This window comes from Ambystoma mexicanum, chromosome 7p (assembly GCF_040938575.1).
Source record: "Ambystoma mexicanum isolate Mex_15411 chromosome 7p, UKY_AmexF1_1, whole genome shotgun sequence".
In the NCBI taxonomy this organism is placed as follows: domain Eukaryota; kingdom Metazoa; phylum Chordata; class Amphibia; order Caudata; family Ambystomatidae; genus Ambystoma; species Ambystoma mexicanum.
Genome location: NC_090939.1, coordinates 156,689,836 through 156,717,079, shown reverse-complemented (window position 1 = coordinate 156,717,079; position 27,244 = coordinate 156,689,836). Strand labels below are relative to the sequence as shown.

General features: G+C 46.6%; 1 protein-coding gene across 1 annotated transcript in view; it reads right to left on the bottom strand.

Moving 5' to 3' along the window:
• LOC138525774 (microtubule-associated protein 1B-like) overlaps nt 1–26,387 on the bottom strand; it is a 107,516-nt gene extending 81,129 nt beyond the window's left edge. The window contains exons 1-2 of the mRNA XM_069635974.1: nt 26,294–26,387; nt 15,014–15,127 (exon numbers count right to left, since the gene is read on the bottom strand). Coding sequence (XP_069492075.1) covers nt 15,014–15,071 — 58 coding nt within the window. The 5' untranslated portion in view covers nt 15,072–15,127; nt 26,294–26,387. The remainder of the gene's footprint in view (nt 1–15,013; nt 15,128–26,293) is intronic.
• Nucleotides 26,388–27,244: the final 857 nt, after the last annotated feature.

The following is a 27,244-nucleotide window of genomic DNA, read 5'->3' as shown; positions in this document are numbered from 1 at the left end:
CATAGGAATTGAGCGATAAAGACAGCAGAGCTGAAGATGGTGGAATGACATTATTAGTCATGTGAATAAGAAACATATGCCATAACCATCCTCCTATGCCCTGTTGCCACCTCAAGTTCCCATTACTACCTACTTTATATATTCACTAGCAAAAAGTGGCCACACTTCGCACTGGTTCTGTAGAACAACATGATAACACTTGCTGACAATCACGGAGCAGATGTGGAGGGGAGGTGAGAATTGGCATGTTGCAACATAATGGGACTGGTGCAGTATGTTGCGGTGCAGATATTTCAGAACGGTGCGTCCTAGGGCCTTCAAACTATGGGATCACCATGTTTTGTCCTGGCATCAAGGCAGTAAAAATGAGCTTTGTCCGGTCCTTCTATGACCAAATTGATGTTTTGCCTGTGGAGGTGCAAATATCTTGGAAACGGTGCCACCTAGGGCCTTGAAACATGTTTTCCAAGAAGTTCTGTTCCTCGTGTCCAGACACTTGAAGTGCGCTCTCTCTGATCCTTCTGTGACCGCCTTGATGTTTGACCTCTTCAAGGCAACCGTCACTTGTGTACAGGGGCTGAAATCCAGGGAACGGGGTGAGGTATCAACATTTAATGTAGCCAATGACATCCAGAGGATCCTAACAGGTAACTGCAGAATTTGGTGCAGGTTGGTGGAACGGTGTGGAATTGTATGAGGAACAAACAAACTCAGTTTCGGTTTTATATATATATAGATAGCTTGATTAATCCAACCTAATTTGTCAAGTACATCTTCATATGCCCGTTGCATTTGTCATATGATATTATATGGCATTTATAACGTGCCTATACACAAGTGTTTCAAGGCGTGACAAGGCAAGGGAGGGGAACAGAGGGAAGACAGAGAGAACAATCTTACTAGGCCAGGTGACATTGAGATCACGCAAGTGCAGGAGAGAGGGGAGTAAAAGGGGAAAGGGGGAGGGGAAGTGCAGTACATAAGATAAACAGTAAATAAATAAAAACAATAAATAAGAACAGTAAATAAGAAGTGCGGCCAGCTGGTGGCAGGTGCACGGGTAAGTGCAGACATCAGGTGTCAAGTGTTGTCGGGGGCTGTAGGAATACAGAAACAGCCCCAGAGTACAAGGGGGGTAGTGCAGGTGTGCAACTAGTGGGGAGGGGACCTGTGCCCAAGAAAGAGGGAGGCCAGATGACCAATGCAGTTTCAGCCAGGAGTTTAGCAGGGGAGAGAAGGAGAGAAAGCAGAACAAAGAGGAAGGTCTTGAGGTGCTTCCTGAACCAGAGATTGTTCTCCATTTCCAGAGAGGCAGGGAGGCTGTTCCAGAGGGAGGCCCTAGCCGAAGAAAGAGATCTACCACCAACTCATTGCTTGGAGAAGCGACTCACCCTGAGAGAGTTGGAGGTGGATGAGCGAAGAGCTCGGGAAGCAGGATATTTAAGAAGAGAGAGTTGAAGGTATTGGGCCCCAGGACCCAGACGGCCTTGTGGACAATGCAGAGGGTTTTGAACATAATCCTTGCAGCCACTGGGAGCCAGTGCAGAGATTCAAGTACTGGAGCGATACGATCCTTGGGCTTGATGCCAAGGACAAGTCTTGCAGTCCTATTTTGGATGAGTTGCAGAAGGCGGAGAGTAGAGGCAGGCAGATTTAGAAAGTGGCTGTTGCAGTAATCCAGCCTAGAGAGAACTAGAGCTCTGGAGACAGTGAGCTTCTGGGGGTAGGAGAGGAAAGGCAGAATACCTCTGAGGAGGTTCAGCTGGTAGTGTGACTTCTTAGAGACGTCAGAGATGTTAGGAGAGAAGGAGAGTGTGGAGTAGAAGATGACCCAGAGGTTTTTAGCCTCATGGGGGGAGCAGGAAGAGGGCCAAGAGAGGCCGGCCAGAGAGTGACAGGAAAGGAGGGAGCGGGTGTTCCGATGAGGAGAATCTCTGTCTTACTGGCATTAAGGCAGAGATCATTGGCGACACACCATTGCTGGATAGCAGACAGACAGTCAGAGATGACAGAAGGAGAAGAGGTGGCTGAAGGGAGCCTGAATATGAGCTGAGTGTTATCCACATAGCACTGAAAGTTTGGGCAGAGAGCGGCAATGCGGTGGGCATGAAGTGCCAGGTATTGGTTGAACAGCCAGGGAGAGAGGTTAGACCCCTAGGGAAAACCACAGGTAGAAATAGAGATAGTAGGAACCTTATTGTTTGTCTTCTTCCCTGTTCATCCCCACCTTACACCTACTCTTTTCCCGTCCTCCCCTCTTCTGTTACTGCAGTTGCATGCTCCGAATTGTCTCACGACCCAGTAGGAATGTTACTGTTTGACTTCTTCCCTGTTTATCCCTAATGTACACTTCCCCTCCTCCACCCTCTCCCCTCTTTTTCTTTTACTGCACTGCACGCTCCAAATTGTCTCATGACCCAGTACGAATGTTGTTTGTCTTCTTCCCTGTTCATACCAACCTACACTTCCCCTCCTCTCCCCTCTTCTGTTACAGCACTTGCACCTTCCGAATTGTCTCATGATCTACTAGGAATGTTATTGTTTATCCTCTTCCCTGTCCCCCAATCTTCAACTCCCCTCCCTCCTTCCTCTGCTTTCTTGTTACGGCACTTGCATGATCCGAATGTCTCAAGACCTAGTAGGAACGTTATTGTTCGTTTTTTCTTCGCTGTACCCCCCCACCCCCTTCTCTTGATGTGCCTTGAAACACCATTTGGCGCTATAAGTGCATTATGAATCCCAAATAAATAAAGACATTGTTAGTCACCAGTTTGAAGGCCAGGAGCTGCTTGACTTACACCGCTCTCAGGCTCTGCAGGCCTTTGCGGGAGTCACAGCGGCTTCCGTTTCACATTAGGGAAAACGGGAGCAGCGTCCATCGAGAGATCAGGTAGCAATACTTTGTGATGTATTAACCCTACATAAATGTAAAGTGCTGGGACCCGAATGTCCGTTTTATAGCATAGCAGCACTGCTGAAAAGTGCTGTTACTGGCTCATTACAAATGAGGAGCTTGGCTGAGAAGTAGAAGTACTGCCTGAACTCCCCACCCCCAAACACACAAACACCAAAGCAACTTCCCATCTAAAACACTGCTGTGTGCATGTATCTCTGCAGATGTTGTTGCAGTTGTGTGACCGCCAACCTCAGTGACTAGAGATGCCGCAGTGTATATCTTGGGCAGGTGGTTGTCATTGTTGTATGCAGGCAATGTCACGGGGCCTTCCTGTAACGCTGGGGTCCAATGCAGTGTGTAACTAGAGGGTACTGCATATACCAGTACTATGTGTGCACATACTGTGGTTCAGTACTGTGCATGCACCGAAGAATTGTCAGCAGTGTGTATGTAGTGCTCGATGCTCTGTGTGTGCACTGTCGAATGTGCTGTGCGCACTTTTTGTCTGTCAGTACTGTTTGTATGTGCATCGCAGATTTGTGCCGGTTGTGTGTTTGTGTATGCCTGGATGGGATATCACTATACTGTGTGAGTACTGCTGCTTGGGCAGGAAGGCAGCTGTTTGTTAGTACTGGGTGTGAACTTCTCAATGTGTGTACTGCATCGATTCTGTGCCTTTCGGATTTAATTGCCTTGCCGATCGAGATGTGTGCGCATATTGTGTGCGGATTGCTCAGTGTGCTGTTTGCGAGTGATGTGGGTAGCACTGTGAATGCACTGCACTGCTCATTGCCCCGTGCTGCCACTGGACATCCTATGATAAACGTCCGGTTCTAGGACCCCGGCAGACCTTGGGATTTGCCGTTCACCCTATCTGGCCAGGAACAGGAGAAAGAGCGCTTCCCTGAGCCCCTTTTACCCTGAATTACTTACCTGTAAACTGCACCTGCACTCCTATGTTTTAAGTGATTTCAAGTATAATTGCATGTATCTGTAATGGAACCTTTATTTGCCTATATTTGGGAAGGTAATGGCAGCTCCCAATCCTAGGACTAGGGATGTCATTTGGGGGTTGCCAGGGGTCGCATGCGACCCCTGAGCTCTCCCTTGCTACCCCTAAAAAAATTGTAACACTTTTTTTTTTTAAGTGGAAGTTTCTGGACTGTGACTCTTTGTTTCTGGAGTGGCTGGCTTTCTTGTTCAGGTCTCTTTAAAAAAAAACAGGGGGTTCCACAAGTGTAACACTTTGAGCAGTGACCCCAAATAAGAAATAATAGGAATAGCAAATAGTCTTTCTGGAGTTCTGTACAATAATTGTTAGATTCATTAAAGATTTATTTTAGGCACACTTCAGGGGGTGAGTCACTGATTTAGTCTGATTTACTCTGTTCTTAAACACCTCAAATTCACAATGCAGACAACAACTATATGTACTTTGCTTTTCGCAAGTTGCAGTTATAGCCGTTGTCTCTGTTGCAAACATCAGAACACATTCAATCTCGCTGGCCTCGGCCACTTGACAAAATCCGTGTGCCTAAAAGCTTGTGTACAGTGCAGAAATGTTTGACCACAGCACATAAAGTGGCCCTTGATTTCATTCTGCCACAATTAATGCTTTGTTGTAATGTGTCTATCGTTCCTATCTCCCTGGGATGCTGTTCAGGATGTTTGTTTGCATCTATGAGGTAACGAGTGCCCGGAGTATGGGATGCCGTATAAGTGTGCTGCTTTCCCTGCGCTGCTCTAAATTCCCTAATACACAGTCTGGAACCCTCCCAGTGGTATGTGTTTTGCCAACCTCTGAAGCCTGAAAAGTAGATGCACGCAGGCTTGACATGTGGCCAACTTTGCACCAGACCTGCAGATGAATTGGCCAGCTGTTCTCAGTTTATTGGTTTCCACTACAAAGTATAATTTGCTTTATTTTTACTTTGAGAACATGCACGTCACAAAAGTTACAATTGTCGATTGGCAAGTACAAGCCTTCTTTGCATTTATAATACTAATTTACAATTCTGAAACAATACCTTCACATATAAGACTGCTTACAGAAGTTGAATGTAGTCAGAGACTTATTTTTAATTGTTTGATTCTGTTTATTTACTTTCTATTGTCATATAAACATTGCCATCATATCTAAAAGAATGTGTACAAAAATAACACTTTGTTGCTTGACAATCATTAAAAACCTTCTAAAAAAACACCACTCCAACCAGTGACCTCATGTATCAACACCTTCATCTCATCCACTTTCATACTCTTTCAAAAAAACAACATTCATACTTGTGCAAAATGGCGCAATACCTATTATTTATTCAAGGTACACCAAATAGTCTAACACATGGACCATTAGATGTTAGACGATATCCGTCATCACATGAAGTGCATCAACATACAATCTATATTTGGCATATATTATCAAATCTCTTTGGATATGTTTGATTGCCACATCATATTAGTGTAGACCCAAGTACAATCTACCTCCTTAAGGGAGTTAGGGCTATAATCGTGTCAACATGCAGATATGAAGTGCTCATTTTACTATAGCCGGTCAGATAACTATAGCTGGTGAGATAGCTCAGTGGGTTGAGCACTTGCTGCTGCGATGTGTGTGGGATATGCAGGTTGCAGGTTTGAATCCCGGCAAGGCCCACTCAGCCTTTCATCCTTCTGATGAGTACCACCACAAGATGGGTGATAGTGTATATATATGTGTTCTATATAAAGTGCTTAAGCGCTATATAATAACAAATCATTATCATTTGGACTTGGACATCTGCTAGCATTCACAGTAGTTTGGTTATATGGGCCTACACACACGGAATTGTATGATACATGTGGTGATCCTTTCTTGTATGAAATGTATATCACATTACAGCGATATCGTAACCATATCTATCGTAGTGTACTTAGCAACAATGCTATGTGATGCCACTTCCTGTTTTGTCAAAGGGTGAAAGGTTGTTTTCCATCACTTCCCGTGATGTCACTTTGGGGTGGGGTCAAGTGGCATCACTTCCTGGGATGTCATCAGAGGCCATGGGTCGTGTGATGTCACTTCTGCTACCCCTGGCATTTTGGTCATGTTGCCAGTCAGCAGTCTTGGAACAAAGCAAAAAATGAATTTCTGTTTGTCCATTCTGGGGTTTAAAATATGCACTTTGCAGCGCTCACATTAAAGCAGCGTTTTCTCTTCCCAGGGGATATACAGAATTGTTATCACCCCATTGCCTTCTAGCACTGGTTCCTCCACAACAGCAGAGAATATGCTGTAGCTGAGGTTGTGCTGCAGAAGGCCAGCCACAACTATATTCTCCTGTGATATTAGGCTTTGCGGCCCTCATCCTTTTCAACCTCCATGTCCTCCGCGCCTAACATAACCTAGCCAGTGTTTTTGGGCCACACCGAGCTGGCAAGCTCCCCAAACCTGCTGGAAGTGGGTGCCTGTTAAGGTTGCTAGTTATCTGCCTGCATGCATACCGAGTGCTTGAGGTGTGATGTCACGAATGGAATATTTGGGGTATGATTGAGCGGAATGCTGTGTGGTGAGTGCTCCACCCAGGACGGTTGAGATGATGTAGCCTGGGTGGTGGGAGCCAGTGGCCTCCGCTCTGATCCTATGACTGAATCTCCTGATGTACCATCTGATTAAAGTAACATGAAGATTTCCTGGCGTCCAGAGTATCCTTTATACCTAAAGACCCCACTTAGGGTCACAACAGTGCCCTCATCTCAAGTCCCCGTTCCTCTGCTTTTCAGTGCCTGTGTTTTCCCATAGGCCCCATAGGCCTCGAGCCCAGGAAGCAACCTCTACAGGTTGAAGAGGACTGTGTGCCCCACCGCATTAGCCAATGTATAGACACCGGCTAACGAATTGGAACGAAGCAAAGCTTGCTTTGCCCCTGTTCCTCGTCAACTGACTCTAATTCTCTAGTCCTCATAAACTAACCACTTGGGGGGCCCTGCGCCTCCATACTTCATTGGGCTAACCATGACCCACCACCCCCACGTGTCCCCTGAACAACTTCCAAAAATGCAACCAGGACCATGATGTTTTGTTCGGCATCGAGTCACTGCATTCAGGCAGGGAGCAGCTGACCTGTCACCTTTCTAAAATCAATGCTATTCCAATGAACACTCCTGTTCCCCACTCCATTCCCCTCTCCACCTTTTTTTCTTTCCCTCATTTATCTCTGCTGGTAAATTGTTCTAGTTGCTGTATTGATGGTTTGACTCATATCTTGTAATTGCTTCCACTGTTATTGTGTTCTTGTTGTTATAATGTACAGCGCTTTGGCATAATGCGCTATATAAACAAATAAACATAAACATAAGCCTAATATTGTGCTAAGAAACTATTCTGTTTTGGTGTGCACTACGACAATATATAATTCTGTAATAACTGGGCATACACAATGCTGTATTTTTACCAGGCGTTATTCATGGGTAAGATCTCCACCTGGACTTCACCTACACACTCTACTCCCGTCTCTCACCATTCCCTCGTCACTCCATTCTAGAACTCCTTCACGTCATGGATACCACACATTCCTATTATGCACCACACTTTACACTCCCTGCCTTGCCGGGTATAGAATACTTGTGTGTGAGCCTAGTCATGGCTTTAAGTGGGCTGGGGCTAGCCAGGGTTGAGCAGTATTATCAGAAATATGGTTCTGAGACGGGGCCCTGCCAGACCTGGCCGCTAGAGGACAAGTCTTTTTCGCTAAAGCCTGAAGCTATGGCTCACGTGCGAGATCTCCAGGCTTCAGGAAAAAAATGCCTTTTCTCCATAATGGTGGCGCCAGCACCTGCAAAGCATCCCTTTAATCAAGAGATGCCTGTGGGCCTGTGTCAGCATTATAGAAGAAAGGGTGAGGCTGCTGGAAGCGTGTGCCTTTTTTTTCTAAAGCCTGAAGATCCTGTTAGTTCATGGGAGCTTCAGGCTTTAGAAAAAAAGGCCTGGGCTTCTGGCGGGCTTACCTTTTCAGCCTTAATGGTGCTGCTGCCCATCGCCAGGGATCCGTTTAGCAAAGAGATGCAGCAATCACCAGAGGATGATCGCTGCATCTCTTAGCTAAAAAGATGCCTGGCGAGGGGCAGTGCCATCTTTAAGGCTGAAAACGTGTGGTGCTGTCTCCTGCCAGGCATCTCTTTAATGCCAGGCATCTCTTTAGGTGATAAATGCAGAGATCAGCACCCTCTCCCCAATGAGGGAGAGGGTGCTGATCTCTACAAAGGGCTGCCTGGTGGGGGTGTCTGCAGCCCATTAAGCCAGGGCTCGTCAAGGAGGCGTGGTCTAATGAGTCGGTAGTCATCCCCCGGCCATTAGGCCATACCCCCGTGATGAGCCCCGGCTCATTTTCCCATGCCACGTAAGGCACTGAGCCCAGTATCATGTGCCCATTTCTAACCTGTTGACAACCTCAATTCACGTCTGTTCCTATGCCGTCATGGGATCTCAGGACCACTGGCTCCGGTTCACCATGGCTATCCTCTAACTTTGCCCAGATCTTTCCGCCACCATGCCTGATCATGCCAGGAAACCCCTCGCACAGCACAGAAAGGGGGTGCGAGGGTCAGAAAGGAAAGGCACTGAGGACATAAGGTTCTTGTTGTATAGTGCTGTGGTTGGATGCATGTTTCTGGTGATGTAAGAGAGAATGGGGGTCATTACGAACTGGGCGCAAAGGGATGCCGGGCACCGGTAATGACACCGGTGCCGGTAATTCTTTTGCGCCCTATTCCGAGGTCCCTTAGTGGGTCCCTCCCTTAACACCTGATTTTACCAGGCGTTATGGACGGACGAGACCCGTTAAGGGATACCGGAGTCAATAACGGTACCGCAATTTGCGGCACCGTTATTGACGCCTTCCCCCTTCCCATTGAGCCCTATGGGGGCTCAAATGGGAATGGGGAATGGCTCTGGTGAATGGGGAATTACCGGTCCCGCAAAGGTCGGAATAGACCGGTAAGTCCCCATACCACCAAGTCGGTGGCAGTACCGGTATTCGTGCTAGTCATGGTGCTAATAGCACCATGACTAGCACCAACCTCGGAATGAGGGCCAATGTTGTGGTATGAGTGAGAGAAGGATCTGTGGAAAGGTTCCACAATCAGGAGTTAGCGAGCACTTGCCTGGGTGATGGGAGCCAGTGTTTTTCCTATAAGCTATCATATGTAACTGATGTAACGGAATAAAGCAATCTTACTGCAACTTACCTGAAGACCCTGAGGAACCGACTTTATTTCAGTTCTTGTATGTACTCATTGCTGGGTTCCCTGCGGATGATCAAGGGAGCTCATACGAACTGGATAAGGGGACACCTGTACAAAGCTCAGGGACCTTACTGCCATGCCTGAGCTCAGCTAGCTTTATTACCATAGCAATGCAAAATACCTCTGCTTGTCGATTACACAGGAGCGCAAAACAACAACAAAAAGGCCATGGGCCTCATTATAAGGTTGGCGGTAAGGCAAAAACGATGCCGGTATGGTAATACCGGCATCGTTTACTGCTCCGGTGTATTCCGACCCGCAAACCCGGTATTAGCGGCACCCTAAACAACGGTTTTGCTAATAGCGGCATAGGCGCGTACGCGCGCCCCTTCGGGGAGCAAATACTGGAATGCCTGTAATAGGGGGACATCCCAACCCACGTGGACATGCAAATACCGGCATCGTGAAGCCGGTAATCACGGGCTGCACGATGCCGGCCATACAGGCATCGCAGACCACCCACAAACAGCAATCAGGATACAAGGCAACTGCCACAGGTGCACACAATCCCCACAGGTGGAGTCAATGGAGGCTGGGCCAGTATAAAATGAGCACACCCACACACCACACCCCTTCCAACACCAAAATGCTACCACTAGCTGTTGCAATCATGGCGCTGGAGGACATGCCCATACTGCTACAATTACAGCAACAACAGCAACAACAACAACAACAACTACAGCAGCAACAACAGGCAGCACAGAGGAGATGCAGGAGGAAAAGGAGGGTGAGACAGGCCCAGCAATTACCACCAGTGCAGGCAGCAGTGCCTCGTAGGCAACCACCAATCCCTCGCACCAGCCCCAGCCCTTTTAACCTAACCCCTGAGCAGATCCACACCCTGTACCGGTTGGACCGTGACACCATCACCACCATAGTGGACATGATACAGAACGACATTGCCAGCCTCATTGAAATACGCACTGCCATCCCCCCGCTACTAAAGGTGGTATCTGTGCTACACTTCCTAGCTACAGGCACCTACCAACACACAGTGGGGCAGCTGCATGGCATTTCACCGCCACTATTTTCACCATATTGAACCAAGTGCTGGATGCCCTCCTGAAGCACGCAAGCACCCACATATCTCTACCGCGGACTGCTCAGGAGATAGCCGACACCAAAGTAGGCTTCCATGCACTGGCAGGCATGCCCAATTGTGTTGGTGCCCTCGACTGCACCCATGTGGAATTGGTAGTCCCCCATGCCATAGAGGCGGTGTACCGCAATCGCAAGCAATACCACTCCATCAATGTGCAAATGGTATGTGACTCCAACAAGATCATCACAAATTGCTGCGCCTGATTTCCCGGATCAACACATGATGACATGGTAATGCGCAACTCCACGCTACCCCGTCACATGGAGTGACATGCTGGACCACGTGCCTGGCTGCTTGGTGAGTTGCACAACTGTCCCATGGCAGTGCTTTGGGGTACTGACGTGTAGGGATGCTTAAGGAGGAGGCATACTCCACCTGGGTGGGAAAGGGGGGGCATACTCCACCTGGGTGGGAAAGGGGGGGGGGCATAGTCCACCTGGGTGGCAATTGCCGGTGATTGGAGAATGCATGCAGAGCTAAACACTCCTGACCTGAACCGGCCAAATGGAACATGACACAACACTGGGCCACATTTCACAAATAATGCATATCGATGACAACAAGTAAGAGGCACAACCAGGCCACCATGGTGATGGCAATCAATGCATGAATGAACAGGATGGCAACTGTGGCAATGTCGTCAGTGTGACCATGCACAGTGAAGAATGAACAGCATGAATTGGAGGCCAAACATTGTTGCACTACCACAGCACATCTGCCTCAGCATGAATGATTACACCCTGCATCAGCCATTGAACGCCATCCCGACTACCACACCTCATGACAGCATAGATTGCATTTAGGTGACACATTTGCATGCGTACATGGACATGTGCATGCCCACACCAAATAGCAGCCGTCATGACTGTGCCACCTGAAGGTGGCAGCTCAGAGTGACACACACCTATTTGGATCTGCTTGCAGGTGATGGAGAATATCCCTTCAGGCCGTGGCTACTTACCCCTGTGCGGAACCCGCAGAACAGCCATGAAGAGGAGTACAATCATGTGCACACCCGTACCTGTGTTGTGTGTTGTGATTGAGCAGACCATTGGCCTGTTGAAGGCGCGGTTCCGCTGCCTCAGCAGGTCTGGTGGGGCACTCCTATATATGCCTGAGAAGGTGGCGAAGAACACCATGGCCTGTGTCATGCTGCACAACATGTACGTCCGGAGAAATGTACCACTGCCACCTGACATTGACATGCATGGCCTGGGTGAGGATGATGAGGATGGAGACGGAGGTGAAGTAGCCCCCCTGCCAGTACGTGATGCACAGGATGGCCATGCTGTACGCCAAGCACTGATTCACGAATACTTCTGAAACACAGGGACTACGATGGACATGTGTCAGTGATACACTGGCTGCATGTGGACATGCACACTTGTATTGTTTGGAGTTCGGCACTGTACACCATCACACATTAAATGTACATGCACAAAATGATGTATGTCCAGCCATTGAATTTCTTGCACACAACGGGTGCAAGAAACATTTTTTCAAACACGCAAAAATGTGAACAATCCCCCCATCCCCCAGTGAACTCCCTCACCCACCCTACAAACCCCAAAAAACCCCAGTGAACCCCCTAACCCACCCTACAAACCCCATAAAACCGCAGTGAACCCCCTACCCCACCCTACAAACTCCAGATGTCCCCAAATGTACTCTTAACATTGTTCCCTTCACCAACGTCCATGTGTCCAACGGCCATTGTCTGGCCACCCTACTTCTTGGCCTTTTTGGTATCCGGGGGTGGCATGCCTGAGTGCCGTGCACTCCTCCAGGTCATCCGCACAGGGCTTGAGTGGGCAGAGGTTGAAGGGGTCGTAGCAGTGGACGTGTCAGAGGCTGGTCCCACGCCTGCCCCAAGGCGTGGCCGCTGCATTTGGAGCAGGATGGACGTTAGGACTTGCGTCACTGCCCCCAGACAGTCCCTCATAAGAGTTGCGGACGCGTTAACGGCAGCAGTGTTTGCAGCGATGGCTGCTGTGGTCTCCCCAATGGCAGTCACGATGGCCCTCCTGGAGTCCTCCCCATCGGCAATATACTGCCGCATTAGATCTAGCATCGACTCCTGTCGTGTCTCCACCCTCGACAGGCGAGCCTCAAAGGTGTTGTTGGTAGCGGGAGTGCTGGTGGCCGGGGTGGTGGTAGCCGGGGTGGTGGATGGCGCTTGCGTGGGGCCCACATCCAGGGTGCTGTCCTCCTCAAAGGGGCACATGTCAGAATGTCCGAGGTCGGAGTTGTGGAGGCAGGGACCGTCACTGCTGTCGGCCTCCAAATGGGGTGGGGAGGTGGTCATTGGGTTTGGGGTGGGTATAGTGGACATGACTGTGACACCCTCTGTGTTCATATTAGCATCCGCAACGTCCGCTGTGGTTGGCGGTGCAGGTACGGGAACACCTCCCACTGTTGTGGGTGGCTGCTGCTGGTCTCCATGTGTGTGGCCCACTCTGGCTGCAGGTGTTCTTTCCTGGGTTTCAGCCCGGTCTGGCACAGTGCCTGTTGGTCTGGCCTATTTCTCAGGCTGGGGGGTGGTGGTGGTGGTGGCCCTTGTCCCTTGCCGTGATGTTGATGCCCTTGCACCCCTGTCCTGCCTGGCATCTTCCTCATCGGTGCCTGGTGGATAGAAGAGATGCAGGTCATCAGTGATGGTGTCACATGCCAGCGACATTCTATTGCGCTGTGAAATCTCCATACATTCATGCATCCATTTATTACAGGGGTGTGACATTTAGGGTTCTGAGGGGGCATGTAGGCTATCAATGCATGGCAGGTGGCATGCCATTGATATGGTGTCTGTGTGTGGGTTGCATGGGCACGGTCGAGTTAAGTTGCCCGTGTGTTGGTATTGGGATTGGCACTCAGCATGCATTTGTGTATGGCAGGGAGTGGCACGCATTCTTGACTGGATATGTTGATGTGGATCTGGGACATGCATTGCCTTGCCTAGTCTCACTTCCACGTCACTTGTGCCACGTCATGGTTTCCCCTACAGGGATGTGCTGGGTCACTCACCTCCTTCTGTGGATGATGTGGCGCCCATCTCCATCTCTCCGAATCCCTCTATTGACTCGGGATCAATGAATGAGCTGGCAGTCTCCTCCCATGGCATCAGCTTTGCTGGTGAGTGTGGCCCCCCGCCTGTCGCCATGGGCGCCCTCCTGTTGACTGCCAGGATGTTCCTCACCCTCAGGCGGAGATCGTCCCACCGCTTGCGACAGTCACGCACTGTACGTGGGGTGGTCCCCAAAGCCGACACCCTCTGGGCAACCTCCTGCCAGATTTGCTTCTTTTTCATCTGGGAGGCATGCTTCATGTTGTTTGACCTGATGATGTATGCATGCTGGGCCAGAGTGTCTGCCAGCATATTGAGCTCAGCATCAGAGAAACGCTGTTTCCGCTTCCGGGGGGTCATCTTCCTGGTTGCCTTGGACATCCTGAGTGTTTTCTGGCGCAGCACGACACGAAAGGACTGGTGGTTGGGGAGGATGGCAATGGATTGTGTTTTTAAAGATGGCCACCGACCCATTTCCCGTTCCTGTGCGATGACATAATTTCCGGGTCCGTTTTTGCGAACCCGGTATATGCATGGTGGTATTACTGTGCCAATATTTAGGGGTTGCTCTGAAGCGGTGCCGGTATCGGCGGGTCCCGTGATGCTGCTATCGGGGGGTGTGAGGGCCTTTAGCGGCATGCCGGTATTGCCATTACCGCCATGGGGGTTCGCGCGTGCTCGCGCACTCGTAATCACCCGCTATTAGCAGGTTCATACGAGCACGGGCCCGCTCTTACCGGCATGCCGGTAATGGACCCGTTTTTACCGGGCTACTCGTAATGAGGCTGCATGTTTTTGTACATTCAAGTATTGAAAACGAATGCAGTCTCTACACTTCAGGAATTCAAACATTGTGATATTGGTGTTTGGGGATTCCAGCTAGTTTATGATACTTTTGGGAAACTCCATGGGCCTCATTCCGACCCTGGCGCTCCCGTAATGAACGGTGCTGGTACGGGACCGGCACCGTTCATTACGGGATGCCCTATTACGAGGTCCTTTTGCGGGACCCGCTCAGAACGTCTGGTCAGACCAGGCATACTTAGCGGGTCCTGCAAGGGGACCATGGAGCTAATAACAGGCCTGTTATTAACGGGCCCGTTATTAGCTCCCTTCCCTTTCCCATTGAGCCCTTTGGGGCTCAAATGGGAATGGTGATGGGTTTTTTCAATGAGGAATTATAAGTTTCCTCCAAGGTTGGAATGGCCCGGTAATTCCTCATTGAAGGAACCCAGACCTGCAACCCGGTATGGAAGCAGCCATGCCCTTATTAAGGGCATGGCTACCTCCATACTTGTAGTGAGGCCCCATGTGTCTTTTAGGAAGAATATGCATATAATTGTTCCTGGATCTTTCAAAGGTCATTAATAATTATGTCAGAATGCCAACAGATGGAGCAATCATGAGAGGTTCACTGGAAATATATATGTTTCTGAATTTGTCATCTGTGGTAGGGTAGCAGCAATAGAGATGAGCATTGATAAGACAAGCCGCCTTCAAACCTCTGCAATCTCTGCCAATTGAGAAAGGACCTTTGCATCAATACTTCGACCGAGGCTCAAGCTTTGCCCCAGTACTTCTCCTGAACACTCCTTGTAAATGGGTTGACTGAGTTTTTTTACCATCTGTGGCTTCAATGCTTCAGTTGTTCAGAAGATACTTTTCCATGACTTACCTAAGAGGGTCACGCCAAGAGTCAGAGTCAAACCCACCATCAAAGCCCGGGTCAACATGGTTAAAACCAGTGGTGCGCTGAGGGGCTGCTCAAAGGATCAACTGAGTGTCACGACTGTAAAATAAAACAACATGGATTGAAGCACGTTTGAGCGAGTGTAGGCAGAGATATTAAGCGGGGATCAAATCAGATGTGTATACAAGCATTGTCATTTCATTTGATTTTCATAGAATGTTCGAATTTTGAAAGTTAGGGCAGAATTTGCAAAGATTTGCACTGAAGCAAATGATGAGGCGATGCCTATGAACATCTCTCAGTTCCACCTGCTGCCTGTTTGGCAAAGATTAAACCTGGAGCTAACCTGGAGATGCCTGCAGCATCGCTGAGATGCTCATGTGCAAATGCAAATCACAAGGATTCGCTCAAGGGCATCGTGCCCTCAACACCCAGCCCATCACATCGCCTCTCATGCCACCTGAGTCACTAGAGGCCACCCGCCCCTCTCCTCCCTTCTCTTCTGTACCCCTCTGTATCTACACCCTGCTGTATCTCTGTTCTGCTGCTACCCAGAGGCCTAACCAGGATTGTCTAACAAGTGGGGCCTGAAACTAATGTAGTGGGGCCACCGCAGTGACATTAACATCTGTAAATGCCCACACAGTGCTGCTTAAGGGGCATTTACAGATTTTGGGCAGGCCTTGCCCGCTCAGGCCTTAACCTGTCCACGCCTCTGCTGCTATCTCTATAGAGCGCTACGTTGTGTATCTGTATTGTTATATACCTCTGTAAAACGCTCTGTTGCTTTTCGAAGCTAAATCCACGCTCAATAAATACCATAATATGTAAAGCGCTCCGTGGCTTTTCGAAGCTAAGTCCACGCTCAATAAATACCATAATAATACTAATAATAATAATATTCATGGAGTTACTACAGGCACTGCCACATTTGTTCCAGTTTTTTATTTTATTGTTCATTTATAACGCAAGTGGTTTGTAAGGGCGGGATTGGGATTCGAACCTGTGTTGCACTGCATTGTGCAAGACAATGCATCACCCCTGAGCTATCATTCCTCACTGGCTCTAACATTTTAGGCTTTGTGAATCAGGCATAATGGAGTAGGAGCAAACCTAACATTCTCTCGTTAACTCTAGTCTAAATCTTTGGAATCAGGTCCATAATCTTCTTGGTTTTTTCTTCTTTTTTTTTTCGTTTGTAATTATTTTATTCAATTTACCATTATACAAGACGTGGACCCCTTGCTCACTATTCTTAGAGAGGCATAGATCCACCCTACTGATGAGGTCCAACCAGACCGAAACACATGTCTGGGGTTTCTGTTGGTACTCTTGTTCAAAGGAGAATTGCCTAGCATTTCGGTGCTGGACTGCCCCAGGGCAGGACAAAGACTGATATGTTTGGGACATTTCTTCTCTGTGAAAGATAGTGAGCTAAAGACTCTGGGTACGTCTCTTGTTACCAGGACTAATGTCTGGCAGAGGGACTCCCAGGACCCCCCTTGTTAATTTGCATATTTAAGTAACTTTGCGTCTCACCCTAAGTTACTAGGGGAATCCAGACGTGGACCCCTTGCTTACTATTCTTAGAGAGGCATAGATCCACCCTACTGAAGAGGTCCAACCAGACCGAACACGTGTCTGGGGTTTCTGTTGGTACTCTTGTTCAGAGGAGAATTGCCTAGCATTTCGGTGCTGGACTGCCCCAGGGCAGGACAAAGACTGATATGTTTGAGACATTTCTTCTCTGTGAAAGATAGTGAGCTAAAGACTCTGGGTACGTCTCTTGTTACCAGGACTAATGTCTGGCAGAGGGACTCCCAGGACCCCCCTTGTTAATTTCCATTATACAAACATACATAATAATACATTCCAGTGAAAAAATTCTAACTATAAGACTTACAAAATATTTTGAACAAGCAATAATTCTTCCGCTCCCCCCCTTAAATACTATCATAAACCCAACAGTTAAATGAGAGAGAACAAGAGAAAAGGGATATTTGTTTGCAGCGGACAGTATATGTCTAGGGAATCATTCACAGCTCATATGCATTACTTCTGTGCGCCTACTCATGGTTTCGTATTGTTCCCGGGCTCAAGTGTATTTTGCATTCTCATTTCTCCAAAGGAAACACCCCCTCCTCCTGTTCACTGTCTGTAAGCTTGTCTTTCCCATGTGGCTCGAGCAATGGTAGAGTTTCCACCCACGCATCCATGAAACTCCTTGGCACAAGGCATGCAGCACTAGTACTGCAGTCATCAGGAATGTTTGCATTTTACGTTCTTTTGGAGTGTCCCCAGAGGGCAACCGGGGCAACGGAAACCTCAATGGGTGTTTTGAGAAATGCTAAGAGCGCTGGGGCCACTTCCGATCGCAGTGTTCATACATGGCAACCCACCCAGCTCGTATTGAGGAATCTACATGCAGCCAACAGACAGTAGGGTCGTGTACATCCAATCCTGTCTTGCTGGCATTATGCGTGCCCAGTTTAGCAATGTGAAATGTGCTATCATGAAGCCCACCCCAGCCCTTTCCCCACAAGATTTAACCCTTTAACCTACCCCTGACTGCATTCTTTATAAAACTTTTCTTTATGAAATATTCGATATATAATCATTCTTCGTAAAATATTTGATATAAAGACGGCATACCGCCTTTTGCACAGATAAGTAACGTAACCACTATACCGCCCTCTCTCTCTATTCAGATGGAGCAAAGCTGCTACGCAGGCCCCTCTTAAAGGGGTCTCTCTTGGTATCCACTCCAAAGCTGGGCTGCATGCTTATAGTAGACATCATCTTGCTCCAGTTCTCTTCATGTTCTGATAATTACGGTGGCATTGGGGCTCGGGAGATGCTCGTGGCACCACCAAGTAATCCAGTAATCCTCGGGTTTAAAGACTGGCAAACAGATGCGGCATGTTTCACTCAACCCCAATGTCAGTCTAAAACCTGGCTCTAGTCTTCATTGCTTGCCGCCAGAACTGCTTAGTTTAAGCGTGACAGCATGGCAAGTATATTATAAGAAATGGCAAATAATTAGACAGCTCGCGCTGTACCCGCATGGTCATGAATATAGGTCAGTAGTATGCCTTATGAAATAGAAAATGGCTGGATAAGGATATGGACATATAACAAAACAATAATCAACAAAAATAAAGGGCATATCAGATTGCACAAAATATGTGTATAAGAGTGGACCCATCAATTACCCATGCTAATATTTTACCAAATGGAGTAAGTAGGCACAGCAATAAACGTACACAGTAGGTACTGTGGTCCACCCTTTCCCTAGGGCAGCATTCATGTTTGCACATGAGCCAGGTGTGGTTCATTCACGCGCATCACCCCTTATGCTGTGTAGGACTTTGCGTAGAGAGTAAGGCCCAGTGATATTGATTTATTCATTTTCATTGCGCCAAAGCCCACAGGCATCAGGGCGCCTACATTTAGACAAGGACGACAAAATTAGGCAGGACATTTGACTGTTATTTGACTATACTAAAGGTCTGCTAAGGTTACCTAAAGATTGCTGTCTTTAGCGCTTTCCTACAGATTAGATAGTTGCTCTCGAGTCTGATTGCCTTTGAAGTCCGTTCCATATTTGTGCAGCTCTTAAGGAATTGACCTGACAAACAATTTGGGCCGCAGATTCAGATCTTCAGATATTCGTCAAAAAGGGTATAGGTCCTGTGGAAGCATCGCCATCTTCATCAGTCTGATGGGTATCCCTACAAAATATCCCGATAAAACTATCGCCATACATATGGCCGTTTGTCTCGCCATTGGCGATATTTTTGGGTGGGATAATTTGTGGGAGCGGAGGTTGCGGGGGCAGTCCCCCGCCGGGTCAATGGGTCAATATTGCTGCAAATATGGCGATATTTTTGTATTGCGATATTTTTGAGGGGATATTAACACATGGAACCGTCTGATTCACACCATCATTGACAGAGGATGCATACTATATGCTCCTGTCAAGCCTGTGACTTAATAAGCAATTATTGGGATTTCCTGCTCTCCCCACAGCCTATCCCACACCCTGGTTCCCAGACTCCCTGAACTATGGGCCATTCCCAACTCAAAATGGACAGGTCAGAAACCCTAGCTCCCCTTTAAGTTTATGGTCAGATCCAAAGCTGGAAGGAAGAAAGGGATAACTACAAGAGTATAACTGTTGCTGGGCTTGTCATATATTTCAAAGAAATCATATAGAAGAACAGTGAGTGAACATCTCACACGCTATGTTACTGTCATGTTACATGTGCTACGAACACTTGGTTGCACATACACACATATGCCCTGTTTTATTTTACAAAATGCCATTCACCTATATACTGGAAGTAACACTGCAGCCCAGTGGTAGCGCGACTTTACTTTTAACAACGACACTCAGTTAGAAAACAAGTGTTCATTTTAGGAGCGTCCCGGGAGGATAGCTCAGCGGCAGCGTGCGCGTCTTGGAAGCAAGACGACACGAAGCAGCAACAGGTTCGATCCCCAGGTCCGCGCTTAGAAACCTCCGGGTGTTTGAACGCGTTATAAATACGTAACTAAGACAAAAAAAAACACAATTACGCAACTAAGAAAAACAAAAAACAATTCCTGTAACAGCGCCTCGATGCCTGCGGGCTGTGTGAGCGCTTTATAAATGTAAATAAATAAATAAATAAAATTTAAAACACGTGATGAGTATAATACATGGAATTTTGGATCTATTGTTCTAACACTCAATCATCAGCAACGCACCTGGCACTTTATTGGGTATGGGAAACAGTACTGATGAAATTGACTGAAATTGAAGCAATTTGATTGAAACCGATATGAACTGAATATGAATTGGTTACGTTTTTGAACTATAATGAAATGTTTATTTATGATTTGTATGGATGTGTGAGTTTTATCGTTGGTTTTTAAAATGGATGCCTAGGAATATTTATTTACGTGAAAGTTGTTGTGGTTGATTGATTTACATGTAAACAAATGACATTTTAAAAGTTCTTAATGAACTAAATACAATACATAAATAAATATATAATTCATGAAATATTGAATCTTAGAGAGGCCTGCTAATTTTCTTACAGTGCCTATTTTATTTATTTGGGGTATTTCTTGAGCATGGATCTGGCTTTCAGAAGCAGTGGAGTGATGTACAACATTGGGCAAATAGGGGTACAGGTGAGTGGGCACAAGCTACTGCAAGGCTGTGTTGCAGACAATTAAGCAACAGGAGCAGTAATTAGTGGTGAATGGGGGTCGGCTGGGATCTGGGATGGGGGTTAAGGTGCATGAAGATGACACTGTAAAATGAAAGTACTCACAGCATTCTGCAGTCTTTTACAGAAAACAACAGCAACACTGTATAAAATGGGTTGACATAAAATGCTGATTTGCAGTTAACAAAGTCCCATACTATCACTTGTGTTGTGCAGGAATGTTTTCTGTTTCAATATTTCATACAAACTTGTGTGATGGGACCATCATATTTAATGAGCCGATATTAAATGATATTAACAACTTTTTAGTGTTGGCCAATTCAAACCTGTTACTTGCAATTTAGCCCTAATCAATGAAACTATTTGCAAATTGAAATCCACTATTTGCAGTTTTCGATTCACATTGAAACTAATGGGGCCAGAGAGACATACAGTTGACCTTATGCCTGTTGGGTGAAACCTTCATAATAACTCTGAGTCTGAGAAAGAGAAAAACAGCACAGGATGGTACAAGACATGTCATGTGAGGAAATCTTATCCAAGCAGACAGAAGGAACGGAATTTGGGAAGGAGTAAACAAGATGACGCTAGACACTTAGCAAGAAAGACTATTAGGGTCTCATTACGAGTTGGCCGGTGTGGAATTAATATGTCGATATTAACATTTACCGGCATGTTTCTGCACTGCTCAACTACAAGTTTGTCGGTGAGGTGCCTGACTTACCTACAGCTCAGAGCTGGAGGTAAGTCAGGCACCTTACTGGCAAAAGTCACGGGTATTACCGGCACCAGTATTAACGGTGCCAGTAATACTGGCAACATTCCCCATAGAGTCCAATGGGACTCCATAGAATGGGGATTTACATCTGACCCCAGCACTTACAATCCCGCAGTAATACCTCCGGACCGAGTGCCGGTATCAGGATTTTGGTTTGCTGGTATCCTGGTGGATTTACTGCCAGGATACTGGCAAACTTGTAATGAGGCCCAAATCATGCCTGGAACTGTGCTGGAAAGGAAGGGGCCCGAAGGCACATGTCCAGCATTTGACCAGATAGCCAGCAGCTGGCCAAGGTGAGACAGGGAGCTGCATCTCTTCTTCATACTGGACTTGTATTTGAGATGTGTTTATTTGTATTCTTGCTTCTAGAGTTTTGAAGATTGAATTAATTGGCCTTTTAAAAACATGTTTTACATTTTTACATGGTTCCATGATGTGAAGGTTTTATACACATCTATTGAAGATTATTTGGCTGTGAATACAGCAAGATTTTGGTTAAAGGAAAAATCAGATTGCAGATTGCAGATAGATAGGGGGGAAATGTAACACTCACAAGAGCGGCGGAAAAAGAGTGACCCACAATAATGTAATGCACTTCCCCCAAGACACGCCTTGGTGCAAAAGCAGAAAACAGACAAGTGTCATTAGACGGGGCAGGATGGGAGCGGTAGCTGTGGAGGTGGGCTGGGACCCCACAAAAGTGTAAAGGCGAAGTGTAGAGGTGAGAGAACCGTTTTGTTGAAGGCAACCATCGGCAGGCAGCCCTCTCCAACATTGTTCGTTTGTGAGCAATTTTCACTTGCAGATCTGAACAATCCGTTTAATTTTACATGTATTGTGATATGTTAGAAGAGATGTTGAAATTTACGTTGATCAATAATGACTTAATTTCCAGTGGCTAATTCTGTCAACGGAAGGTAGGGGCAGCTATAGGAGCCAAATATGATCCTTCTCTTGCAAATCTATTTTTGGGACAGTACAAAATGTGTCATGCTCTCTCCCCCACAATGTCTGCTTTAAAGAAACATGTGCATATGTGTAGGAGATAAATAGGTGAAGTATTTATGATTTGTGCAGAAGTGAGCAACAATTAGATGAATTCACGTTAAATTTGAATTAGAGCAGCTTAAAAATAGAATTGACATCCACTTCTAGAAAAGACACAATTATTTCCTGCATCTATCAATAATGATTAAGAATAACAACTCTACATTACATGCTAATTGTGTACATAGATGCAGTATTGTTAAGAATATTGCGAAAGGAACATTGATAAGGGCCAGGAGAAATTGCAGCAATGATAATGATTTAACTGCTAAGGATTTACTAGAAGAGGGTATGCAAAAAGGGATGAGAGCTCAGCGATAAAGAAAGTTAGGAAGGTCTAGAGAAGGGATTTACCGAAATCTAAAAGGCAGGAAACAAATCAAAATATGAAAGGCCATGTTCAATTCATTACCCAATATTCAGCACGAACTAACCTAGTGTACAATATGCTAGGGACTACATGTACATTTGGTGAATAGACAAAGAGGTTGAGAAGTATCTTGAAAAAGAACCCAAAATCAATTTCAGAATAGTGGAGACAATGAAGCAAAAACTAAGTCCAAGCTCCATGTCATATTTATCTGATGCATAAAATAATACATGGCTTCCAATTGAGGCTGGGCATCTTTTCAGATACAGTATGTGCCGCATGTGTCTGTGTGCTATAGCGAAGATTTAGAAATGTGTACCTTATACCAATCAGCAAATGGTGGTGAAAGAGTTTATTAACTGTAAGACAACATATGCTATTTATTTTATTGTTTACATTTGCAAGATATTCAATATTGGGCCTACAGAAAGAGGACTGCAATATAGAATAAGGGAGCATCCGCACACAATCCGGACCAGAAAGGTACAATATCCATTATTACAGCATTGGCCAATCAAGATGCTTGCACTGTGGCTACATAGTCAGATTCTGAGCATCCTGGGTGCTGCTAGCCAGCAACCCCATCCCCACTCCTCCTTCCTTTCCACCCTCCCACCCTCACCTCTAAGCACCCATGTAGTCCCTATGTGGCTGCTAAGCAGGGGAGTTGCTAGGTCTGGAAAAGACCCGGGGCTAAGCTGATGTCAGAACTGTTGGGACTGGGGGCTAGCTAGTCTTTTGGCTGTAGCTCCTGAGATTCTATCCGGGGCTACAACCAAAAGATCAGGGGCTATAGCCCCCTTAGCCCTCCCCCTATCAACGCCCCTGCTGCTAAGAGTGCTTAAAAAAAAGAAAGAAAACTTAACTTGTGGTGCAGTGCTGCACAACGCTGTAGTCTCCAATGTCAATTTCCTAGTTGATGACGTTATGGTCATCAACCTAGAAAACGGGCGTTGGGATTTACGCAGTGTTGCCGCGCCCACCACAAGGTATGTTTCCTTTTTCTTCTTAAAGAAACACCATTAAAACCAGTGTAGGGAATTACAGGAGTGCTAATGGCGATATACACCGCAGCGGCAGCTTCACTAGGCCCCTTTACTTGGATGGCAGCCCATTACCGACAGGGTAGGCCCGTCGCCTCTTTATATGTCGCCTCAGTAATTTCAGTAAAGACTCATATGAGTAATTATATTTTCATTATTTTCAATGCAGCAATACATTTCAAGGATAACTGAGTAGAATGCGGCAATCACCCATACTTAGGAGGGGGTACAGGGCCGGTAAAGACTCAACAACCTGAGCCAAGGTACTGGCCCTGTGCACAACCCTAAGCACACACACCTCTAACTACCCCTCAACGGGAGTCACAAGTAGCAGCATACCATAGAGTGAACCTTGTCCCTCCCCAGAACCTGTGGCCTTTTGAATTATTTTCCAAAAAATAGGGATCCTGAGAGGATCTGATTAAGAAGTGGGGATATGATAGGTTATTTATAACACACTTAATACCGAGAGGTTTTTAAGCGTGGACCCAAGGATCGAACCTGTGTCGTTCCGTCTTGTTTCCAAGGCCAGCACGTTGCCCCTGAGCTATCCTCCGAGAGGGCAACGAAAAGTCGATTAAGTGATGGGTAAGGGCGTTCTAAGCTAAGAATGAAATGGCGTGAAAGAACACAATAAAGGAAGACAAAACGAAGGGGACAATGGGAACGCGAGGAAGTAAGAGAGAAGTAGAGAATATGAGAAAGATGGGAAGGGTGTTGGAGACAAAGGAAAATGAAAAAGAGGTGCCAAGCAAGAAGGCAAGATAACTAAAATGGGAAACAAAGAAAGCAAGGCATGGGCAAGGATCCCCGGGATGTGGTGCACGGTCTGTGAACCCACAAACAAGAGAACGAAAATGCAATCATTGGCAAAGCTAATAGGTTTTGGCTGTCATATGTCAAGGGCAGCGTGGAATTCACCAGCAAACATTATGACAAAGAGCAGTAACACTGTACATGTGATAAGAATCATTGCAGTTCTTAACAAAAAACAAGCACACATGTCAAACAAAAAAAGTGCAGTAAAGCAAAGAATGTTCTGCCAAGCCTCGGATATCTGGGAATCTTTAAAAGGATCTGTCCCATTAAGTTCAGCTTTTTTACATGTTGGCTATTAGTTGGTGCCATAAAGACTGCCTATCTGCCAGAACTATTGGCATGGGACGTGAAGTTGGGAGAGATGGGATGCAATGTTATATCATGCTATGACTATATGCTTGTATCCTGTGCCAAATTACCAATTTAGTCGGTTCAGAGCTTTTCTATCGAGTGATATACTATGCCCCCGCCAGGGGCATTCAGAACTTAGTCTGCTGGAAGAAAGGAAATGAGCGAGGGGAATATATGGGAATGGGAAGGCTGGAAATAGATGCTAAAAACAAGGGGATGGAGGGATGCCGCGGAGGAAGAATGTTTTGTGATAGCGTAGGTGCATGTCAGTCTGGTTAGGTGAACCATGGTTCTTCAAAAGGGAGTAGGTGGTTATACTCTACAGCCTGTGGTTGTTGTTTGACATTGTAGCCACCCATTGCATTGGCCACACGTAGCAATTCTATTGCCTACAGCAGTTCCCACCAACTACCTGAACCTCCCCTACCAAAGCACGCACACTAGGCTCTCTTTTAGATAGCGCTGTACTGTGAAGGAGCTACTTTATTATTTCGAAGGAGTCTTCTGAAAGGTAATGGCTTAATTGCAGCTGCAAATAAGCTCCTGGTGCAATGCAAATGTGTTACCCAAGTGTACCCTCCTGATTGATAAGAAATATGTGTGTCCGTATATCTGTTCCTTGCACTGAATTCCTCTTAAAAACAAACATTTTTAGCTCTTGTCTAAGCATTAAATGGGCATTTGCCAGACACTGACATAACAACACCATTTGTCAGCTGTTGCCAGGTTATGGCCAGCTAGTATCATTATGGCACTGCCTAGAAAATATCTAGGCCATGCCACACAAAGGCCACAACTGATGGTTGTTACAGTGCTTGTATTTCATAGGACTGGGTGACTGTTGCAGCGCTCCCTTGTGATACGTGAAGAGGTGGCTTACTTCCAAAGGGTAAAGGGAGAAGTCTCTTCCATCCCCGTGATTCAAAATGCAGAGGGGAACACTGCTGGCAGAGTATCAAATCCGAGCAAAATATAATGGTTAGAGGCGAGGGTCCCACATAACTAGGCACTGCAGCATAAATGGACCCCAGGCATCTGGAAAACATCCGGGGCTACACTAATGTCGGGACTGTCGGGACGCCGGGATAGCTAGCCTTTTGGTTGTAGCCCCTGAGCTTCAATCCACTGTTACCACCAAAAGACCTGCGGCTATAGCCCCCTCAGGTCCCCCCTAGCAAGCCTCTGATGGACCCTATGATGGAGCAGCAGACATCTAGTGCACAAACAACTTATAGCAGTAGCTCGACCCCTTGTGCCAACTGCCACTCAGTGGCATTTTGCAGTTCCAGTCATAGGGCCTCAGTTCATGGAATTTTTTGCACGGTTCAAAGTGACTTTGCACTGCCGACACAAACCCTGACTCGTGGAACTGTGCAAAGTCAGTACCAAGTCATCGTTGCAGTACAAAATGACCTTGCACTGACTTTGCAATGCAAAAATACCCTTTGCACAGTTCCATGAATCAGGGTTTGTGTCGACAGTGCACAGTCACATTTCAGCTGTGCAAAGTCACTTTGAACCCTGCAAAAAAATTCCATGAATCGTGCCCAAAGTCTATTGGTAAAATCACTCAGTACGTGATGTACATACAGAACACCCCTAAAGGCAATAAAAAGCACCTGCACTTTATTCACTTACCTGTGCACTGGAGTCCGCTTGCGGCAAGTTTGCACAGAAGGCACAAGTGGGGCAAGAATAAATAGGAGTCAGAGGTCAGAGTACAAGTTTGCAGATCAAAGTGTATTTTGAGAGATGTCTCCATGCCCAGAGCGTTGCAGGTAAGAGCACAACAACCGATGTGTTGCAAGTCATTCGGTGCCATGAGAGTGGGCAGTGGTGCCATGCCAGAATTAAACATTGTGAAAGATATAAGGACAAGTCTAGCACACAGTAAAATAAGTACACGGGCGGGCGGTCAGTTAAAGAGTCTGTCCCAGGAATTGCTGAAACCTGCTGGTTATTGATACACACCTGTCGCCTTGATTGAATCGAAGTTGATCCATTGATCAACACTGAGTTCAAGGTCAGGATGGGGCGTACAACTGCTTGAAGCACCAATGATAAAGTGGCCCAAAGTCACGACTGGCAAGTCATTCCTTTTCTGACATGCTCTTTGAGTAGGACCCAAGTGTGTGTGTGGGGGGTGGGGGTTGTTTTATAAACTGTATTGCAAATGGTGCATTTTAAAGAATATTTGGTCGGTAAACAGTGATCAAAACCACCAGCTGCAAGTAACTGATTAAAATGGCCCATTTTCACCAAAAAACTGGCCCACTTCTACCCAAAAAACTAGGCCACATTAGCTTGATGGCTTGAGCCTGCGATTCAGGCATTGTTCCATTGCCCTACAGACCAGTCCAAGCCTGGCTGCATTTTATGACAGTAACACCTGCTGTCATGGTGCTTAGAAAACAATATGTATGTAAGTACCCAAAAGCACAATTTACATAAAGTAATGGGCAAACACTAGCCTACATCAATGTTTATATAGCTGGTGTCATATACACGACACTATTTAATCAATGTTTATATATTTGTTGACATATGCAGGGCACTATTTATTCAGGGCAATGCCAGGGATACACAACA